Here is a 16,077-nt window from a genome sequence, read left to right on the forward strand (position 1 = left end):
AGTCGCAAAAACCATCAAGCGCTACAACGAAACTGGCACACATGAGGACCGACCCAGGAAAGGAAGACCAAGAGTCACCTCTGCTTCTGAGGATAAGTTCATCCGAGTCACCAGCCTCAGAAATCGCAAGTTAACAGCAGCTCAGATCAGAGAGCAGATGAATGCCACACAGAGTTCTAGCAGCAGACCCATCTCTAGAACAACTGTTAAGAGGAGACTGCGCGAATCAGGCCTTCATGGTCAAATAGCTGCTAGGAAACCACTGCTAAGGAGAGGCAACAAGCAGAAGAGATTTGTTTGGGCCAAGAAACACAAGGAATGGACATTAGACCAGTGGAAATCTGTGCTTTGGTCTGATGAGTCCAAATTTGAGATCTTTGGTTCCAACCGCTGTGTCTTTGTGAGACGCAGAAAAGGTGAACGGATGGATTCCACATGCCTGGTTCCCACTGTGAAGCATGGAGGAGGAGGTGTGATGGTGTGGGGGTGTTTTGCTGGTGACACTGTTGGGGATTTATTCAAAATTGAAGGCACACTGAACCAGCATGGCTACCACAGCATCCTGCAGCGACATGCCATGCCATCCCATCCGGTTTGCGTTTAGTTGGACGATCATTTATTTTTCAACAGGACAATGACCCCAAACACACCTCCAGGCTGTGTAAGGGCTATTTGACCAAGAAGGAGAGTGATGGAGTGCTGCGGCAGATGACCTGGCCTCCACAGTCACCGGACCTGAACCCAATGGAGATGGTTTGGGGTGAGCTGGACCGCAGAGTGAAGGCAAAGGGGCCAACAAGTGCTAAACACCTCTGGGAACTCCTTCAAGACTGTTGGAAAACCATTTCAGGTGACTACCTCTTGAAGCTCATGGAGAGAATGCCAAGAGTGTGCAAAGCAGTAATCAGAGCAAAGGGTGGCTATTTTGAAGAAACTAGAATATAAAACATGTTTTCAGTTATTTCACCTTTTTTTGTTAAGTACATAACTCCACGTGTTCATTCATAGTTTTGATGCCTTCAGTGAGAATCTACAATGTAAATAGTCATGAAAATAAAGAAAACACATTGAATGAGAAGGTGTGTCCAAACTTTTGGCCTGTACTGTACGTAGTCAATGACACTGACGACGTTGACGTGTCGCCCCAGCCCTAGCATGTACATTCTGCGCCTGCATGAGTGGAAATAACTCTCCACTCCAGCAGATGACAGTAGTCTGTAACCAATCATCCAAAAAGGGAAACAGGAAGACTGTCTTGGCAATGTTGACGGAGCAGAGCATATTTACTGTACACCAGTGAGCAATAACACAAATCATCAGGGAAGGTTTCTGTTAAAGAGCTATATGGCTAAAGAAAAATAATGTGACCTAATGGAACAAGTTTGTTTTGGTCTCACTCCTTTTGGACTTCAGCAGTTTGTTAACTTTTCTCACTTTCATTTCTCTTTGCGTGCACTGAGCTGATCTGCCAATCAGAGGGATTTCATTCACCAATGGGCTGAGCTGTCAGCGTTGCCAATTCAACATGCTGAATTGGTCCAAAAAAAAAAAAAAAAAAAAAAGCTGATAAGGGGCAGCAGTGTGGGACTCAGCGCAAAAATTCGGGCAACAGACACTCAGCAATAGCCCAACATTAACCAGCTGCCGACCATCGGTTTGGTGTGTCAGGACCCTAAATTTTTTTGTGTGCTCCCTACAGTCAGGCTTGTATCCAGGTGAAGGCCACACCCATGTCTGTCTGTTTTCGGCTTTGTGTTAACATGTGGTAATTGTCTCTGTTTCAGGCAGATCAGCGCTTCGTCTGGAATGGCCACCTGTTGAGGGAATTCATTGCACAGCCAGAGGTAAAACACAAGTAACGTTCTCTTTCACAGCATTTAGTTTCACTTCTCACTATAAGATATATTTTACCTTTTTTTTACCTTGTAATGACCAACTTCCCAGTGATATCATTTTTCTTGAACAGCATACATGATGGATGACAGAGATCTGACAGAGCTGACAAAAAGTTCTATATTTAAGAATTTCACAGCAGTCGTAGCGAGGAGCCATTTTAGTTTTCTTTATAAAATTCAAATACAAGTTTTTAAACCGTAATATGTATTTGGTTTGGATTTAGAGGGGCTACAGAGTTGACCTGTTATGGTTGAGACACACCTGATAGCAATATTATTCAATGAATTAATCAAAAAATAGAAAGCTCATCAGTACCTGAGCAGCATTCCTACCTTTTTGGTAACCAGGAAGTGAGACAGTCCTTCTGATACAGCTAACCCCTTTAATGCCTGATTAAATAATGATTTTTTAGAAATCTGACAGAGTTGACAAAAATCTAATCCAATCCAATTTTTTTTATTTTTTTATTTTTTATTTTTTTCATTTACAAACATGTATGAACTATTTTACTGCCGTATATAAGGAATTAAATTAAAACAGAGATAAAACAGGAATATGACAGGAAATAAATAAAGGCATAGGACATACAGATCAAACACTCACTAACCGACGGCCTTGTCAGGACCTTTAAAGCTTAGCCTGTCAGGCAGTTGGAGCCTCAATGTTCAATAGTGAGACACTGAAAATAATGCTGTGAAAGAGCTTAATGTTGCTTGTGTAACTCTGATTCTGTGAGTATCATGACTGAGATGTTCATGAGAGTGGCTGCCCTCCCGGCTTATCCTGTACGATGGAGTGTATGCTTCTGAAAAAACAGGATGGGGGCTTTGTGATTGTTAGACATCTCATTCTGTTCAGAGAACCAGGGTTACATAGGTAACGTTATGTTAATAATTGTGCACAGAACGATAAAAACCAGTACAACAGTAAAGCATGTCATCATCTAACACTGCTCTTATCTTACAGTTACACAAGTTTGTGTATCCTGTTGTCCATGGCTGTATCCTTTCCTGTTGTTGTGTGACTGCTGCAGTCCCTTTAAAAAAATGTAAAACGGACACTTTTATTACAGTGGATGAGTATGAGATCTCTCTTAATGTTGGGTCCATCTGACCATGATATCCAAGTGAAGCTTTAAAATTTCTTGTTTTTTAGATTCATGACTTGTGAAAGTGAGAGTTTTTGTCCTTTGGTCTACCTACAATGCAGTACCTAACAAAGCTACTATAGTTATTAAAAAAGTTTTTGATACTGACCTGGGCATCAGGTATGCTTCTTATGTGTTCATGTTATTTTTTAATATGTATAGCACTGACTCCTTACTATTCCATATGAGTTTCTTAACACATGTGTTTACAAGTCATCATCATGAAGTCCAGCTGCATCAATGGTAAGGTGTGTGAGTGGACTATTATCTCCAGGAGGAGCTGTTTCAGAGCCGGTGTCCGTTACTACGTCCGAGGTAACACTACTGTCTGCTGCTTGCTCTACTGACCCCTCATTTCCATGTCCACTGGAAATAATTATCTCTGAAGTGATGTGTCTTTAGTATGTTCCTTTGTAGACACATTTCCAGTTGACCCTTTGCTAAGCCCCGCCCCATCTGTTAAGCTGCTGGAGTGAGCATGGAGCCCACACTGTAACTAACTGCACACCCTGAAGAAATATGATAATATTTTTGGAAAAATGAAAAAGCATTTTCAGAGAAAAGCAGACAGAGGGGTCTGCAATATGTGTTTGGATGATATATCCAGGATGTCAAACTGACTAGGCAGCAAAAACAGGTTATAAAGATGGAGACAGTCAGAAGCTAAAGTCTAACTATAGGCCATGGAACACAGTGTAAAAGTGAACCACCACATCACTGGTGATGGAGACAGAAGACAATGAATATAAAGGGAGGCTTTGTTGATAGTCATCTGGCTGTGTGTCATACAGTGTGTGCAGATGAACAGTGTTTTGCTTCCCTGCTGTGGCACCAGCTCCGCCAGTAGACGGGTGGGGAGCTCCTGGGGAAGCCAAACAACATTCACCTGCAAAAACTGTGATGACACAAGACTGGTTGAATATCGGCAAAGTTTCCCTGTTTCCCTTCACTGGTTCCTGTAAAGCAAGGTAGGTCTTTATTTGCTGTTATAATTAGGGCTGTCAAACAATGTCAAAAATTAATCTAATTAATTACATACATCAACTTTTGCTGTGAGAGTATTTAAAACATTTAAATTCAAATGAATTTTGGCAGATATGTCGTAGTAAAGCTGCTGTAATTTGGACAAAATTGTCCCCCTGTTCTCTACCACAAAAACTGATCTGCGGTCCACTGCAGTCGATTTTGTGAGGTAGTTAGGGGGTGATCACACCTACAAGGAGCGCTAGAAACAAGACGCCAGTAAAACAATTGATTCCCTATGATACGGCGCGTCTGACTGGTTTTCAAGCATTTTTTATGACAAGGGAATCACATTCAGCGATTCACATGATCTGTGAATTTATATTACAAGTGTGCCTCAAAATAATATTTGTGTAGCAGAGCATGTGCATTTCTGAATTTATATTACAAGTTTGCTTAAAAATTATATTTGTGAACCAGAGCGTGTGCATTTGCAAAACAGATTGTGTGCATTTCTGAATTTATATTAAAAGTTTGCATAAACATTATATTTGTGAACCAGAGCGTGTGCATTTGCGAAACAGATCGTGTGCATTAGTGAGTCCGAAATACAACTGTGAACCAGAACATGTGCATTCGTGAAAAACGCTGCGTGAGTTCATTCATTATGAGACTGATTTGACCCCATATCATACACTGGTGGCCGAGGCTACCATACAAGGTGCTACCTGCTACGCTATTTTTAACACACATACACTGATGGAAGCATCATCGGGAGTAATTTGGGGTTCATATCTTGCTCAGGGATACTTCGACATGCAGACTGGAGGAGCCAGAGATCAAACCGCTGATCTTCTGATTGGTGGATGACCCACTCTACCTCTGAGCCACAGACGCCCTGGCTGATTAATCAGCATTATTTTTTTAATGTGTTATTTTTTCTGTGATTAAACAAACGAAATGAACACATTATTTTGACAGCCCTTGTTATAATCATTTAAAAGCATCAGTAGCATGTGTGTAGATTCAGTAGGCTATACCTTCGCTAGCTAGCTAACCCTATACTTTTCAGGGTTTGGTTTTGGAACAGAGAAGAAATGTACACCCCTTCCAACCTCTGCAAGTAATGAGTATCCCTATTACACGTGCTTCAGGTGCTATGTTTAGCTCAAAATACATAAACCAGCCTTAAAATGAAGGAAATCTGAAATGATTGCCTGAGATTTTATGGAGCTCAGCATTGTTGTTGTCGGACCCTTGTTGGAGCAGGCTAATACTATGCTATAATTGGCCAGTCTGTGTTTGAGGGGTGGGACTTAGTGAAGGGTCAGTTATGTTTGGTAATGTTTTGCCACCATTGCAGGAACACCTAGGTATGCTGTATGTACGGAAAGACCAAGTCAGCAACAAATAAAGTGCATAATTACATATTGGTTTCATGTCAGGTGTTAGTAATTATATGTATTTATATACATTCAAGTGAATGTAATTTTTCCTGTTCCAGCCATAATACACTCTGTATGCACATCCAGTGGACATTAAGTCAGTGATAATTGGCTCCGCATGAGATGTCTTACTTGTTAAACTTTTGTTTTTGTCTGTAGGCATAGATTCAGAAGGCCATCCTGCTAATTACGTGGAAACGGAGCAGATCGTACAGTACAACAGTGCCAAGGCGTCATTTGTTCAGGTGAGCCAAAGCAATAATGCCACAGGAGAGTGATATTACACAACATTAATCCTCAATATAGGTCAAACTATTATACAGGCCTGACCCTGCATGAACCCACACACTTGCTGTCAAAGCCCGACCCCAACTTGAACCTGAATAACAACAGCAGCAGTTTTGGTTTTAATAATCAAAATATTTAGTTCAACTTAAGTGAAAAAGTGTTTCCTTGCAGCACTTCTCTTCTTCTCTTCCTTCTGTTATTTCAATTGCCTGCACCTTGCAGGTGACTTGATTTCCTGCTCTGTCTTGCCTATCCTCTGTCTTTCTCCCCCAGTTCTCCAATATACATTAGGGAATCTAAAAGTATCCTTGGATGAGCTGCTTAACCTCAAATTGTGTGTGTGAGAATGGTGAATGTTTAACTGAGTAGCAGGGGGCACCAAGAGGTTTCCCTCTTTCTCTCTTTCTTGAGTCAATCCAATGCATATCCTGCCATTTATGCATGAGAACGACCTGTTCTATTAAAAAAAAAAAAAAAAAAGTAAGACATAAAACACTGGTAAACTGGAGAGAGCCCGACCCGATTCAAACCCGAGGCAATAATTACAAATTACTGCTTCGCCCTACACAAGCCCGGCTAGGCTCAATCTAGTTTGGGCAAAGAATCACGGCTTTACCCCAGTGATAGTCCTCAGCTATTTTAGATTTAGTCTTAGTTTTGAGATGAAATGCTTATTAATGTTAGTCACATTTTAGTCTTTAAACTAATCCAGTTAGGCGAATTCATGTATCAAATTAGAATCAAGGTGACAGGTTCTATAAAGATTTCATGTAGACAATTTTAGTCTGCAACTACAAATAATATATATACAGTACAGGCCAAAAGTTTGGACACACCTTCTCATTCAATGCGTTTTCTTTATTTTCATGACTATTTACATTGTAGATTCTCACTGAAGGCATCAAAACTATGAATGAACACATGTGGAGTTATGTACTTAACAAAAAAAGGTGAAATAACTGAAAACATGTTTTATATTCTAGTTTCTTCAAAATAGCCACCCTTTGCTCTGATTACTGCTTTGCACACTCTTGGCATTCTCTCGATGAGCTTCAAGAGGTAGTCACCTGAAATGGTTTCCACTTCACAGGTGTGCCTTATCAGGGTTAATTAGTGGAATTTCTTGCTTTACCAATGGGGTTGGGACCATCAGTTGTGTTGTGCAGAAGTCAGGTTAATACACAGCCGACAGCCCTATTGGACAACTGTTAAAATTCATATTATGGCAAGAACCAATCAGCTAACTAAAGAAAAACGAGTGGCCATCATTACTTTAAGAAATGAAGGTCAGTCAGTCCGGAAAATTGCAAAAACTTTAAATGTGTCCCCAAGTGGAGTCGCATAAAAACCATCAAGTGCTACAACGAAACTGGCACACATGAGGACCGACCAGGAAAGGAAGACCAAGAGTCACCTCTGCTTCTGAGGATAAGTTCATCCAGTCACCAGCCTCAGAAATCGCAAGTTAACAGCAGCTCAGATCAGAGAGCAGATGAATGCCACACAGAGTTCTAGCAGCAGACCCATCTCTAGAACAACTGTTAAGAGGAGACTGCGCGAATCAGGCCTTCATGGTCAAATAGCTGCTAGGAAACCACTGCTAAGGAGAGGCAACAAGCAGAAGAGATTTGTTTGGGCCAAGAAACACAAGGAATGGACATTAGACCAGTGGAAATCTGTGCTTTGGTCTGATGAGTCCAAATTTGAGATCTTTGGTTCCAACCGCCGTGTCTTTGTGAGACGCAGAAAAGGTGAGCGGATGGATTCCACATGCCTGGTTCCCACTGTGAAGCATGGAGGAGGAGGTGTGATGGTGTGGGGTGTTTTGCTGGTGACACTGTTGGGGATTTATTCAAAATTGAAGGCACACTGAACCAGCATGGCTACCACAGCATCCTGCAGCGACATGCCATCCCATCCGGTTTGCGTTTAGTTGGACGATCATTTATTTTTCAACAGGACAATGACCCCAAACACACCTCCAGGCTGTGTAAGGGCTATTTGACCAAGAAGGAGAGTGATGGAGTTCTGCGGCAGATGACCTGGCCTCCACAGTCACCGGACCTGAACCCAATGGAGATGGTTTGGGGTGAGCTGGACCGCAGAGTGAAGGCAAAGGGGCCAACAAGTGCTAAACACCTCTGGGAACTCCTTCAAGACTGTTGGAAAACCATTTCAGGTGACTACCTCTTGAAGCTCATGGAGAGAATGCCAAGAGTGTGCAAAGCAGTAATCAGAGCAAAGGGTGGCTATTTTGAAGAAACTAGAATATAAAACATGTTTTCAGTTATTTCACCTTTTTTTGTTAAGTACATAACTCCACATGTGTTCATTCATAGTTTTGATGCCTTCAGTGAGAATCTACAATGTAAATAGTCATGAAAATAAAGAAAACGCACTGAATGAGAAGGTGTGTCCAAACTTTTGGCCTGTACTGTATATTTTTTTGTAAGATTTTTTTGTGCATTTTTGCCTTTAATTAATAGGATAGCTAAGCCAGGGAGGGAGGGAGGGAGAGAGAGAGAGAGAGAGAGAGAGAGAGAGAGGTGCAGGAAAGGGCCACAGGCTGGAGTCAAACCCGGGCTGCTGCGTCAACAGCCTTGTACATGGGGTGCCTGCTCTATCCACTTAGCCACAGACGCCCCTACAAATAGTTTCTACACACTTACAAACTGTCATTTCTCCAGCAGTTTTTGACAGGTTTAAGGGGTGAATTATGTGCACACACTTACTGATCATCATTTGAAAAGCCCAACATCTTTCTATTTATGCTCTCAAAAACTTTTTTTGTGATCAATTTTTAATTTTATTTTAAAGACAAATATAGATCGGTATATGGACGTTACAAAAATAGAGCATAAAAATATATATTCCCACACATACCTATACATATGCACATATAACGATACATATGAGTAAACTACTTAAGTAAAATAAAATAAATAATAAATATATATATACATATGCATATACATACAGTACAGGCCAAAAGTTTGGACACACCTTCTCATTCAATGCGTTTTCTTTATTTTCATGACTATTTACATTGTAGATTCTCACTGAAGGCATCAAAACTATGAATGAACACATGTGGAGTTATGTACTTAACAAAAAAAGGTGAAATAACTGAAAACATGTTTTATATTCTAGTTTCTTCAAAATAGCCACCCTTTGCTCTGATTACTGCTTTGCACACTCTTGGCATTCTCTCCATGAGCTTCAAGAGGTAGTCACCTGAAAAGGTTTCCACTTCACAGGTGTGCCTTATCAGGGTTAATTAGTGGAATTTCTTGCTTTATCAATGGGGTTGGGACCATCAGTTGTGTTGTGCAGAAGTCAGGTTAATACACAGCCGACAGCCCTATTGGACAACTGTTAAAATTCATATTATGGCAAGAACCAATCAGCTAACTGAAGAAAAACGAGTGGCCATCATTACTTTAAGAAATGAAGGTCTGTCAGTCGGGAAAACTGAAAAAACTTTAAATGTGTCCCCAAGTGGAGTCGCAAAAACCATCAAGCGCTACAACGAAACTGGCACACATGAGGACCGACCCAGGAAAGGAAGACCAAGAGTCACCTCTGCTTCTGAGGATAAGTTCATCCGAGTCACCAGCCTCAGAAATCGCAAGTTAACAGATGAATGCCACACAGAGTTCTAGCAGCAGACCCATCTCTAGAACAACTGTTAAGAGGAGACTGCGCGAATCAGGCCTTCATGGTCAAATAGCTGCTAGGAAACCACTGCTAAGGAGAGGCAACAAGCAGAAGAGAATTGTTTGGGCCAAGAAACACAAGGAATGGACATTAGACCAGTGGAAATCTGTGCTTTGGTCTGATGAGTCCAAATTTGAGATCTTTGGTTCCAACCGCCGTGTCTTTGTGAGATGCAGAAAAGGTGAACGGATGGATTCCACATGCCTGGTTCCCACTGTGAAGCATGGAGGAGGAGGTGTGATGGTGTGGGGGTGTTTTGCTGGTGACACTGTTGGGGATTTATTCAAAATTGAAGGCACACTGAACCAGCATGGCTACCACAGCATCCTGCAGCGACATGCCATCCCATCCGGTTTGCGTTTAGTTGGACGATCATTTATTTTTCAACAGGACAATGACCCCAAACACACCTCCAGGCTGTGTAAGGGCTATTTGAGCAAGAAGGAGAGTGATGGAGTTCTGCGGCAGATGACCTGGCCTCCACAGTCACCGGACCTGAACCCAATCGAGATGGTTTGGGGTGAGCTGGACCGCAGAGTGAAGGCAAAGGGGCCAACAAGTGCTAAACACCTCTGGGAACTCCTTCAAGACTGTTGGAAAACCATTTCAGGTGACTACCTCTTGAAGCTCATGGAGAGAATGCCAAGAGTGTGCAAAGCAGTAATCAGAGCAAAGGGTGGCTATTTTGAAGAAACTAGAATATAAAACATGTTTTCAGTTATTTCACCTTTTTTTGTTAAGTACATAACTCCACATGTGTTCATTCATAGTTTTGATGCCTTCAGTGAGAATCTACAATGTAAATAGTCATGAAAATAAAGAAAACGCACTGAATGAGAAGGTGTGTCCAAACTTTTGGCCTGTACTGTACATGCACACGCCCATACACACACATACACGTAATAAAATAAATAAAATGTAAATAATGATAATAATATAAAAAATAATAGTAAACAACCCCAAATATAACCCACCCACCCCTGGATCCAGAACTCCATACCTCAGTCACATATTACATCTGAAACCCACGGAGTATAGTTAAAAGTGAATGCCAAGCCACTATCGCTGATTCTTTTGCTCCGTGGACTCTAGCTGTCGACGACTCCAAATAAACAATATCTAAATATGTTAGAACCCATGCTCGAAAAGATAGTAAATGTGGAGGTTTCCAACATGTAGCAACTAGTTTTTTTGCAGCCGTAAGTCTAGCCAACAGTGCTCTTCTCTTGTCCAGTGTTATGCCCAGCTTTGACAAATCATTCAAAATGAGTGTAGCAGGCGAACAGGGCAATCTGATGTTAAACAACTTGGAGAGATTATGCTCTCAAAAACTTTGACACCATAAATAACTAATCATAGACAACTAGGAACCACGTTCATTGTAAACTCTTAACTTATCCATCTCACTATTAAGAGGGAGAAATATGACTTAATTAAAGCCTGAATTCTTTTTTATTTTGTAACATGTCAGTTGGAGGTTTAAACTCGTGTCCTCTCACAGAGTTGGTGATTAAAATTAAACTTTAATCTCTGTCAGAGAAAACTGATCTGAGTTCAGACTGTTTACTTACAGCACAACTACACTCACAGACAACTGAGCCACCTACCTGCCTGTCAAACAGCATGAAACCATAAACCTTCTCTAGTGCGGACTGAGTGCAGTCCTGTGGAGATCAGCTGTGAAGTCCGGTGGCTGGTGGCTGCTTGCTCCGTGACCATTCAGCGGCTAACAAGCAGAGCTGCAAACAGCCACAGCTGCAACTAACAGCTCCACAAATCCATTCAATAGCTCCAACATCCACAGTGAGATACACACGGCTGACTATTTACTGCTGAATTACAGTTCACAACTTCCACCAATTGCTGATGTTGCTCTGGTTGTTGCTGGCTAGTGAAACATCCTGGTGCAGACTATTTACTAGACTTTGCCAGCCTGTCGTTCATGTGGCATTTGAAGATAATTTCAAGCATGGCCATTCTTGGTGTTCAATGTCGATAGGCCACCACTAACATTTTCATTACAGCTTGTTTCTTCATTGAAAATGAAACAGAGATTTAGTCTTAGTTTTTATTATCAAGATCTATTTTTAGGTCATCATTGGCTACGGTTACACGATGGCTTCTCATTCAGAATGAAATAAATATGAATGAAATCATTCAGAATTAAAGTTTTTCCAGGTAGTTTACATGAGAAATATTCATTCCAAATGAGGGTTTACATGAGAGATCAGTTTAATCGCCTATATTTGGGTCTGCGCAAGGTTTGGGGCAGGGAAGGTTTCTGATTGGATAGGGGGCGGGGATGTTACGTGTTTACGTTTACCGGAAGAAAACACTGTAGTCCTCGCTCTGGATAACAAGATGTTTGATGACGCCGTTCTTAGTGCCTTTTTCGGGATTGTTTGCTTATATTCTTGAAGCAGCAGTATGACAACAACCTTGTTCTGCTAATGCTTTGTCTGTTGAGGAGGAGAAGAGAGGTAGAAAGTCGAAGAAAGGAGATAGAAGACTGTGCTTTGGCGTATGGAAACCAGTGAGTGCAACAAGTCCGACTGCTCTATCTCAGCCCGTTGCTATGTGCGCTATATACAGTGCCCTCCAAAAGTATTGGAACAGTGAGGCCAATTCCTTTATTTTTGTTGTAGACTGAAAATATTTGGGTTTGACATCAAAAGATGAATATGGGACAAGAGATCAACATTTCAGCTTTTATTTCCAGGTATTTATATCTGGATCTGATACACAACTTAGAAGATAGCACCTTTTGTTTGAACCCGTCCATTTTTCATGAGAGCAAAAGTATTGGAACATGTCACTGACAGGTGTGTTTTGTTGCCCAGGTGCCTCCTAATTACACTGATTATTCAAACAATAAATAGCACTGAATGTCTGAGCTCAGTTTCAGATTGGGTACGATAGATTTTGCCTGTGCAGACTGCATTTAGAGGTGGAACCAACATGAAAACCAGAGAGCTGTCTATGGGTGAAAAAGAAGCAATTGTGAATCTGAGAGAAGATGGACAATCAATCAGAGCCATTGCACAAACATTGGCCATAGCCAGTACAACCATTTGGAATGTCCTGAAGAAGAAAGAAACCACTGGTGTACTAAGCAACAGATGTCAAACAGGTAGACCAAGGAAAACATCAGCAGTTGATGACAGAAACATTGTGAGAGCTGTAAAGAAAGACCCTAAAACAACTGTTAGTGACATCAGCAACAACCTCCAAAGGGCAGGAGTGAAGGTATCCCAATCTACTGTTTACAGAAGACTTCATGAACAAAAGTACAGAGGCTACACCAGAAGATGCAAACCACTCATTAGCAAGAAGAATAGGAAGGCCAGGCTGGAATTTGCCAAAAGGTACAGAGATGAGCCTCAAAAATTCTGGGAAAAAGTTTTATGGATTGATGAGACAAAGATTAACTTTTTCCAAAATGACGGAAAGGCGAAAGTTTGGAGAAAGAAAGGATCTGCTCATGATCCCAAACATACAAGCTCATCTGTGAAACACGGTGGAGGTAATGTCATGGCTTGGGCTTGCATGGCTTCTTCTGGGACGGGCTCTTTCATCTTCTTTGATGATGTAACACATGATGGCAGCAGCAAAATGAACTCAGAAGTCTACAGAAACATTTTGTCTGCTAATTTAAAGAAAGATGCAACCAAACTGATTGGGAGATCCTTCATCATGCAACAAGATAACGACCCAAAACACACTGCCAAAACAACAAAGGAGTTCATCAGGGGCAAGAAGTGGAAGGTTTTAGACTGGCCAAGTCAGTCTCCAGACTTAAACCCAATAGAGCATGCATTTTACCTGCTGAAGAGGAGACTGAAGGGAGTAACCCCCCAAAACAAACAACAACTTAAAGAGGCTGCGGTGAAAGCCTGGAAAAGCAAAAAAGAAGAATGCAAAAGTTTGGTGATGTCAATGGGTCACAGGCTTGATGCAGTTATTGAAAGCAAAGGATTTGCAACTAAATATTAAGTCTCATTCACTTTAATCTATTTTAAGTTTATATGTTCCAATACTTTTGCTCACCTAAAAATTTTGTGTTCCATTACAAATAATGCTATCGTCTAAGTTGTGTATCAGATCCAGATGTAAATACCTGGAAATAAAAGCTGAAATGTTGATCTCTTGTCTCATATTCATCTTTTGATGTCAAATCCAAATGTTTTCAGTCTACAACAAAAGTAAACGAATTGGACTCACTGTTCCAATACTTTTGGAGGGCACTGTACGTCATTGCGCCAGAAGGGCAAGGAAACAAGCATGAGCAGAAAGACCGGAATAAACTTAAAGAGGAATTAGCGTTTACATGCACACAAAATTCTTTCATTCGGAATGACAAACGGAATAAACCACCCCCTTTAATCGGATTTAATTTTCAGTCGGAATGACCATTTTTCAATCGGAATGACAGTTTACATGACCTCTTTTAATCGGAATGGCCTTTCATTCCGAATGAAAGTGGAATTAAACTGTCCATGTAAACGTACTGAATGTCTTGTTTTCGTCATGGAAAAAGGTTGTTTGACGAAAACTTTTTGTCATAGTTTTTGTCAACAAAATTAACACTGCTCTACCCTACCCTAAAAATAGCCGGCAGGGCCAGCAGACCCTGCGTAGACATGCATGATCGGGCAAGCAGCACCGACTCGGATTTTAATTGGGTAATTTTTAATTGCGTAATCCCCCTCCTACCCTTTCGGCCAGTGTAGCACGTCCTGTTTTTTTTTAACATTAACATGACAAACAGCAATGCTATGGCTAACAAGTTAATGTACTGACACTCCTCAGACAGACAGACACACATATCGGACAGCCTCTCAGTCCTTAGCCGCCAACATTAGCTCATGTACAACACAGGTACCACACAGAAACTTTTACAAAGGGTCATAATGTGCTTCTAGTGACTGTCAAATTGCCAGCAAGTTATTTACACTGCCTGCTCTCATGGAACAAAGATCCACTCTGCTCTGCCTCCAGGAACAAACTAGGAGGCAAAGATCCTCTCTGAGGAAGAGGGTTCACTTTGCTGCAGGGTTCACCAAAACATTTTTTTGTTTTTTTGTTTTTTTCTTTAAATAAATTGAACACACATTAAAGAACATACAAGATCCTGTAGAGAATTAATACATATAATACAATACAATAAACATTGTCAAATTAAATGAAGGAAGATGATCATATAAATAATTATATAGTTATAGATATGTACGCTGTGTTAGGTGAATACTCCTGTCAGTTACCCTGACCACTGGCATCCCCGGACGCTGGACTGCGGCTGCCCACTGCTCCTAGTGTATACAGTAGGATGGGTCAAATGCAGAGGTCAAATGTGTGTAATGTGCTGAGAAAGGACAATAAAGAATCTTCTTCTAATAATAATTTCTTAATAACTAGGAGATAACAAAAGAATAAAGAGATTTCAAAGACTTAAAAAATAAGGGACACGAATCAAAACAACAAGAAGCGAGATATATCCCCAGTCATGCACACCCAGTTTTAACAAACTCAGTACTGTTTTTCAACACATATATTGATTTGTCTTCATTCAATGTAGTTAGCACATATTGTTATTGCGCCACTGGTTTTGGCCTTGGTGCACCACATTTTGGCCATAATGCCCCAATAAATTTGTATTTATCAAAGGCCAAAGTGGCCTTGCCCTAAAAATGACTTAATTCCAGGCCTGTAATCGTGTATTTCCTCTCCTGTTTCTGTCCTCGTAGGGGCCAGTTGCAGTGTGCTGCTTTTTTATGTGCTGCTGCCTCCATTGGCAGAGCGTCTCTGCTGACGTAAGATATAAGTCATGAGCGAAAATATGCACCACACAGCCAGAAAAAGAACCTCTTAAGCAGGGCAAGTAAGAATTTAGATGGGGCAAGTAGATTTGAGAAGTACTTGCCCGGCAGGGCAAGTAGGAAAAAACCTTAACATCGGACCCTGTATATGGAGGAATGAGTTTCTGAATGTTTATGCATGATACCCTTTTTCATCGTAGACAAGAGGCTCCATTCCCTTCTACTGGTCCCAAAGGCCCAATCTCAAGTACAAGCCAAAACCACAGATCAGCAAAACAGTGAACCACGTAAGCTGTCTTTACATTCTAGCCTCTGTGTATTTGTACTCTTATTTATCTTCATTTCTTACACAGCTTTCCCTTTCTTTTTGTTTATCTCTTCAGATGGATGGATTCCAGAGACACTTTGACTCACAGATTATTCTCTATGGAAGACAAGTCATTTTGAACTTGGTAAGATGAGAAAAAGTGTAATTGTATCATCTGTTGATTCTATGACCTGTCTTACTTTCATTTTATGAAATCAGTGTGCCAGCTAGATGTAGATTTCACACTGTTCAATGCATGATATGACCCTGGCTTGAAAGGAGCACTTCACTAAGATTATTCCATGGCAGTAACCAAAACTGAGTTATGGTTGTTTGGATGATTTTAGACTTGTTGTTATCCTTATTTCACAGATCAATCAAAAGGGCTCAGAGAAACCACTGGAACTGGCATTTGGCAAGATGGTGACCAACTTGGGTAATGGCATGATCAAGTAAGATTACCACCAGTTCCATTCTTTACCCTTCATATAAAGCTGG

At 40.9% G+C, this 16,077-nt stretch overlaps 1 protein-coding gene across 1 annotated transcript in view; it reads left to right on the forward strand.

Moving 5' to 3' along the window:
* Positions 1 to 16,077, forward strand: part of sacm1lb (SAC1 like phosphatidylinositide phosphatase b) — a 66,003-nt gene that overhangs the window by 35,951 nt on the left and 13,975 nt on the right. Inside the window, exons 6-12 of the mRNA XM_049583166.1 lie at positions 1,785 to 1,844; positions 2,863 to 2,896; positions 3,257 to 3,358; positions 5,611 to 5,696; positions 15,473 to 15,559; positions 15,656 to 15,724; positions 15,952 to 16,031. Coding sequence (XP_049439123.1) covers positions 1,785 to 1,844; positions 2,863 to 2,896; positions 3,257 to 3,358; positions 5,611 to 5,696; positions 15,473 to 15,559; positions 15,656 to 15,724; positions 15,952 to 16,031 — 518 coding nt within the window. The remainder of the gene's footprint in view (positions 1 to 1,784; positions 1,845 to 2,862; positions 2,897 to 3,256; positions 3,359 to 5,610; positions 5,697 to 15,472; positions 15,560 to 15,655; positions 15,725 to 15,951; positions 16,032 to 16,077) is intronic.

This window comes from Epinephelus fuscoguttatus, linkage group LG8 (assembly GCF_011397635.1).
Source record: "Epinephelus fuscoguttatus linkage group LG8, E.fuscoguttatus.final_Chr_v1".
Classification (NCBI taxonomy): Eukaryota; Metazoa; Chordata; class Actinopteri; order Perciformes; family Serranidae; genus Epinephelus; species Epinephelus fuscoguttatus.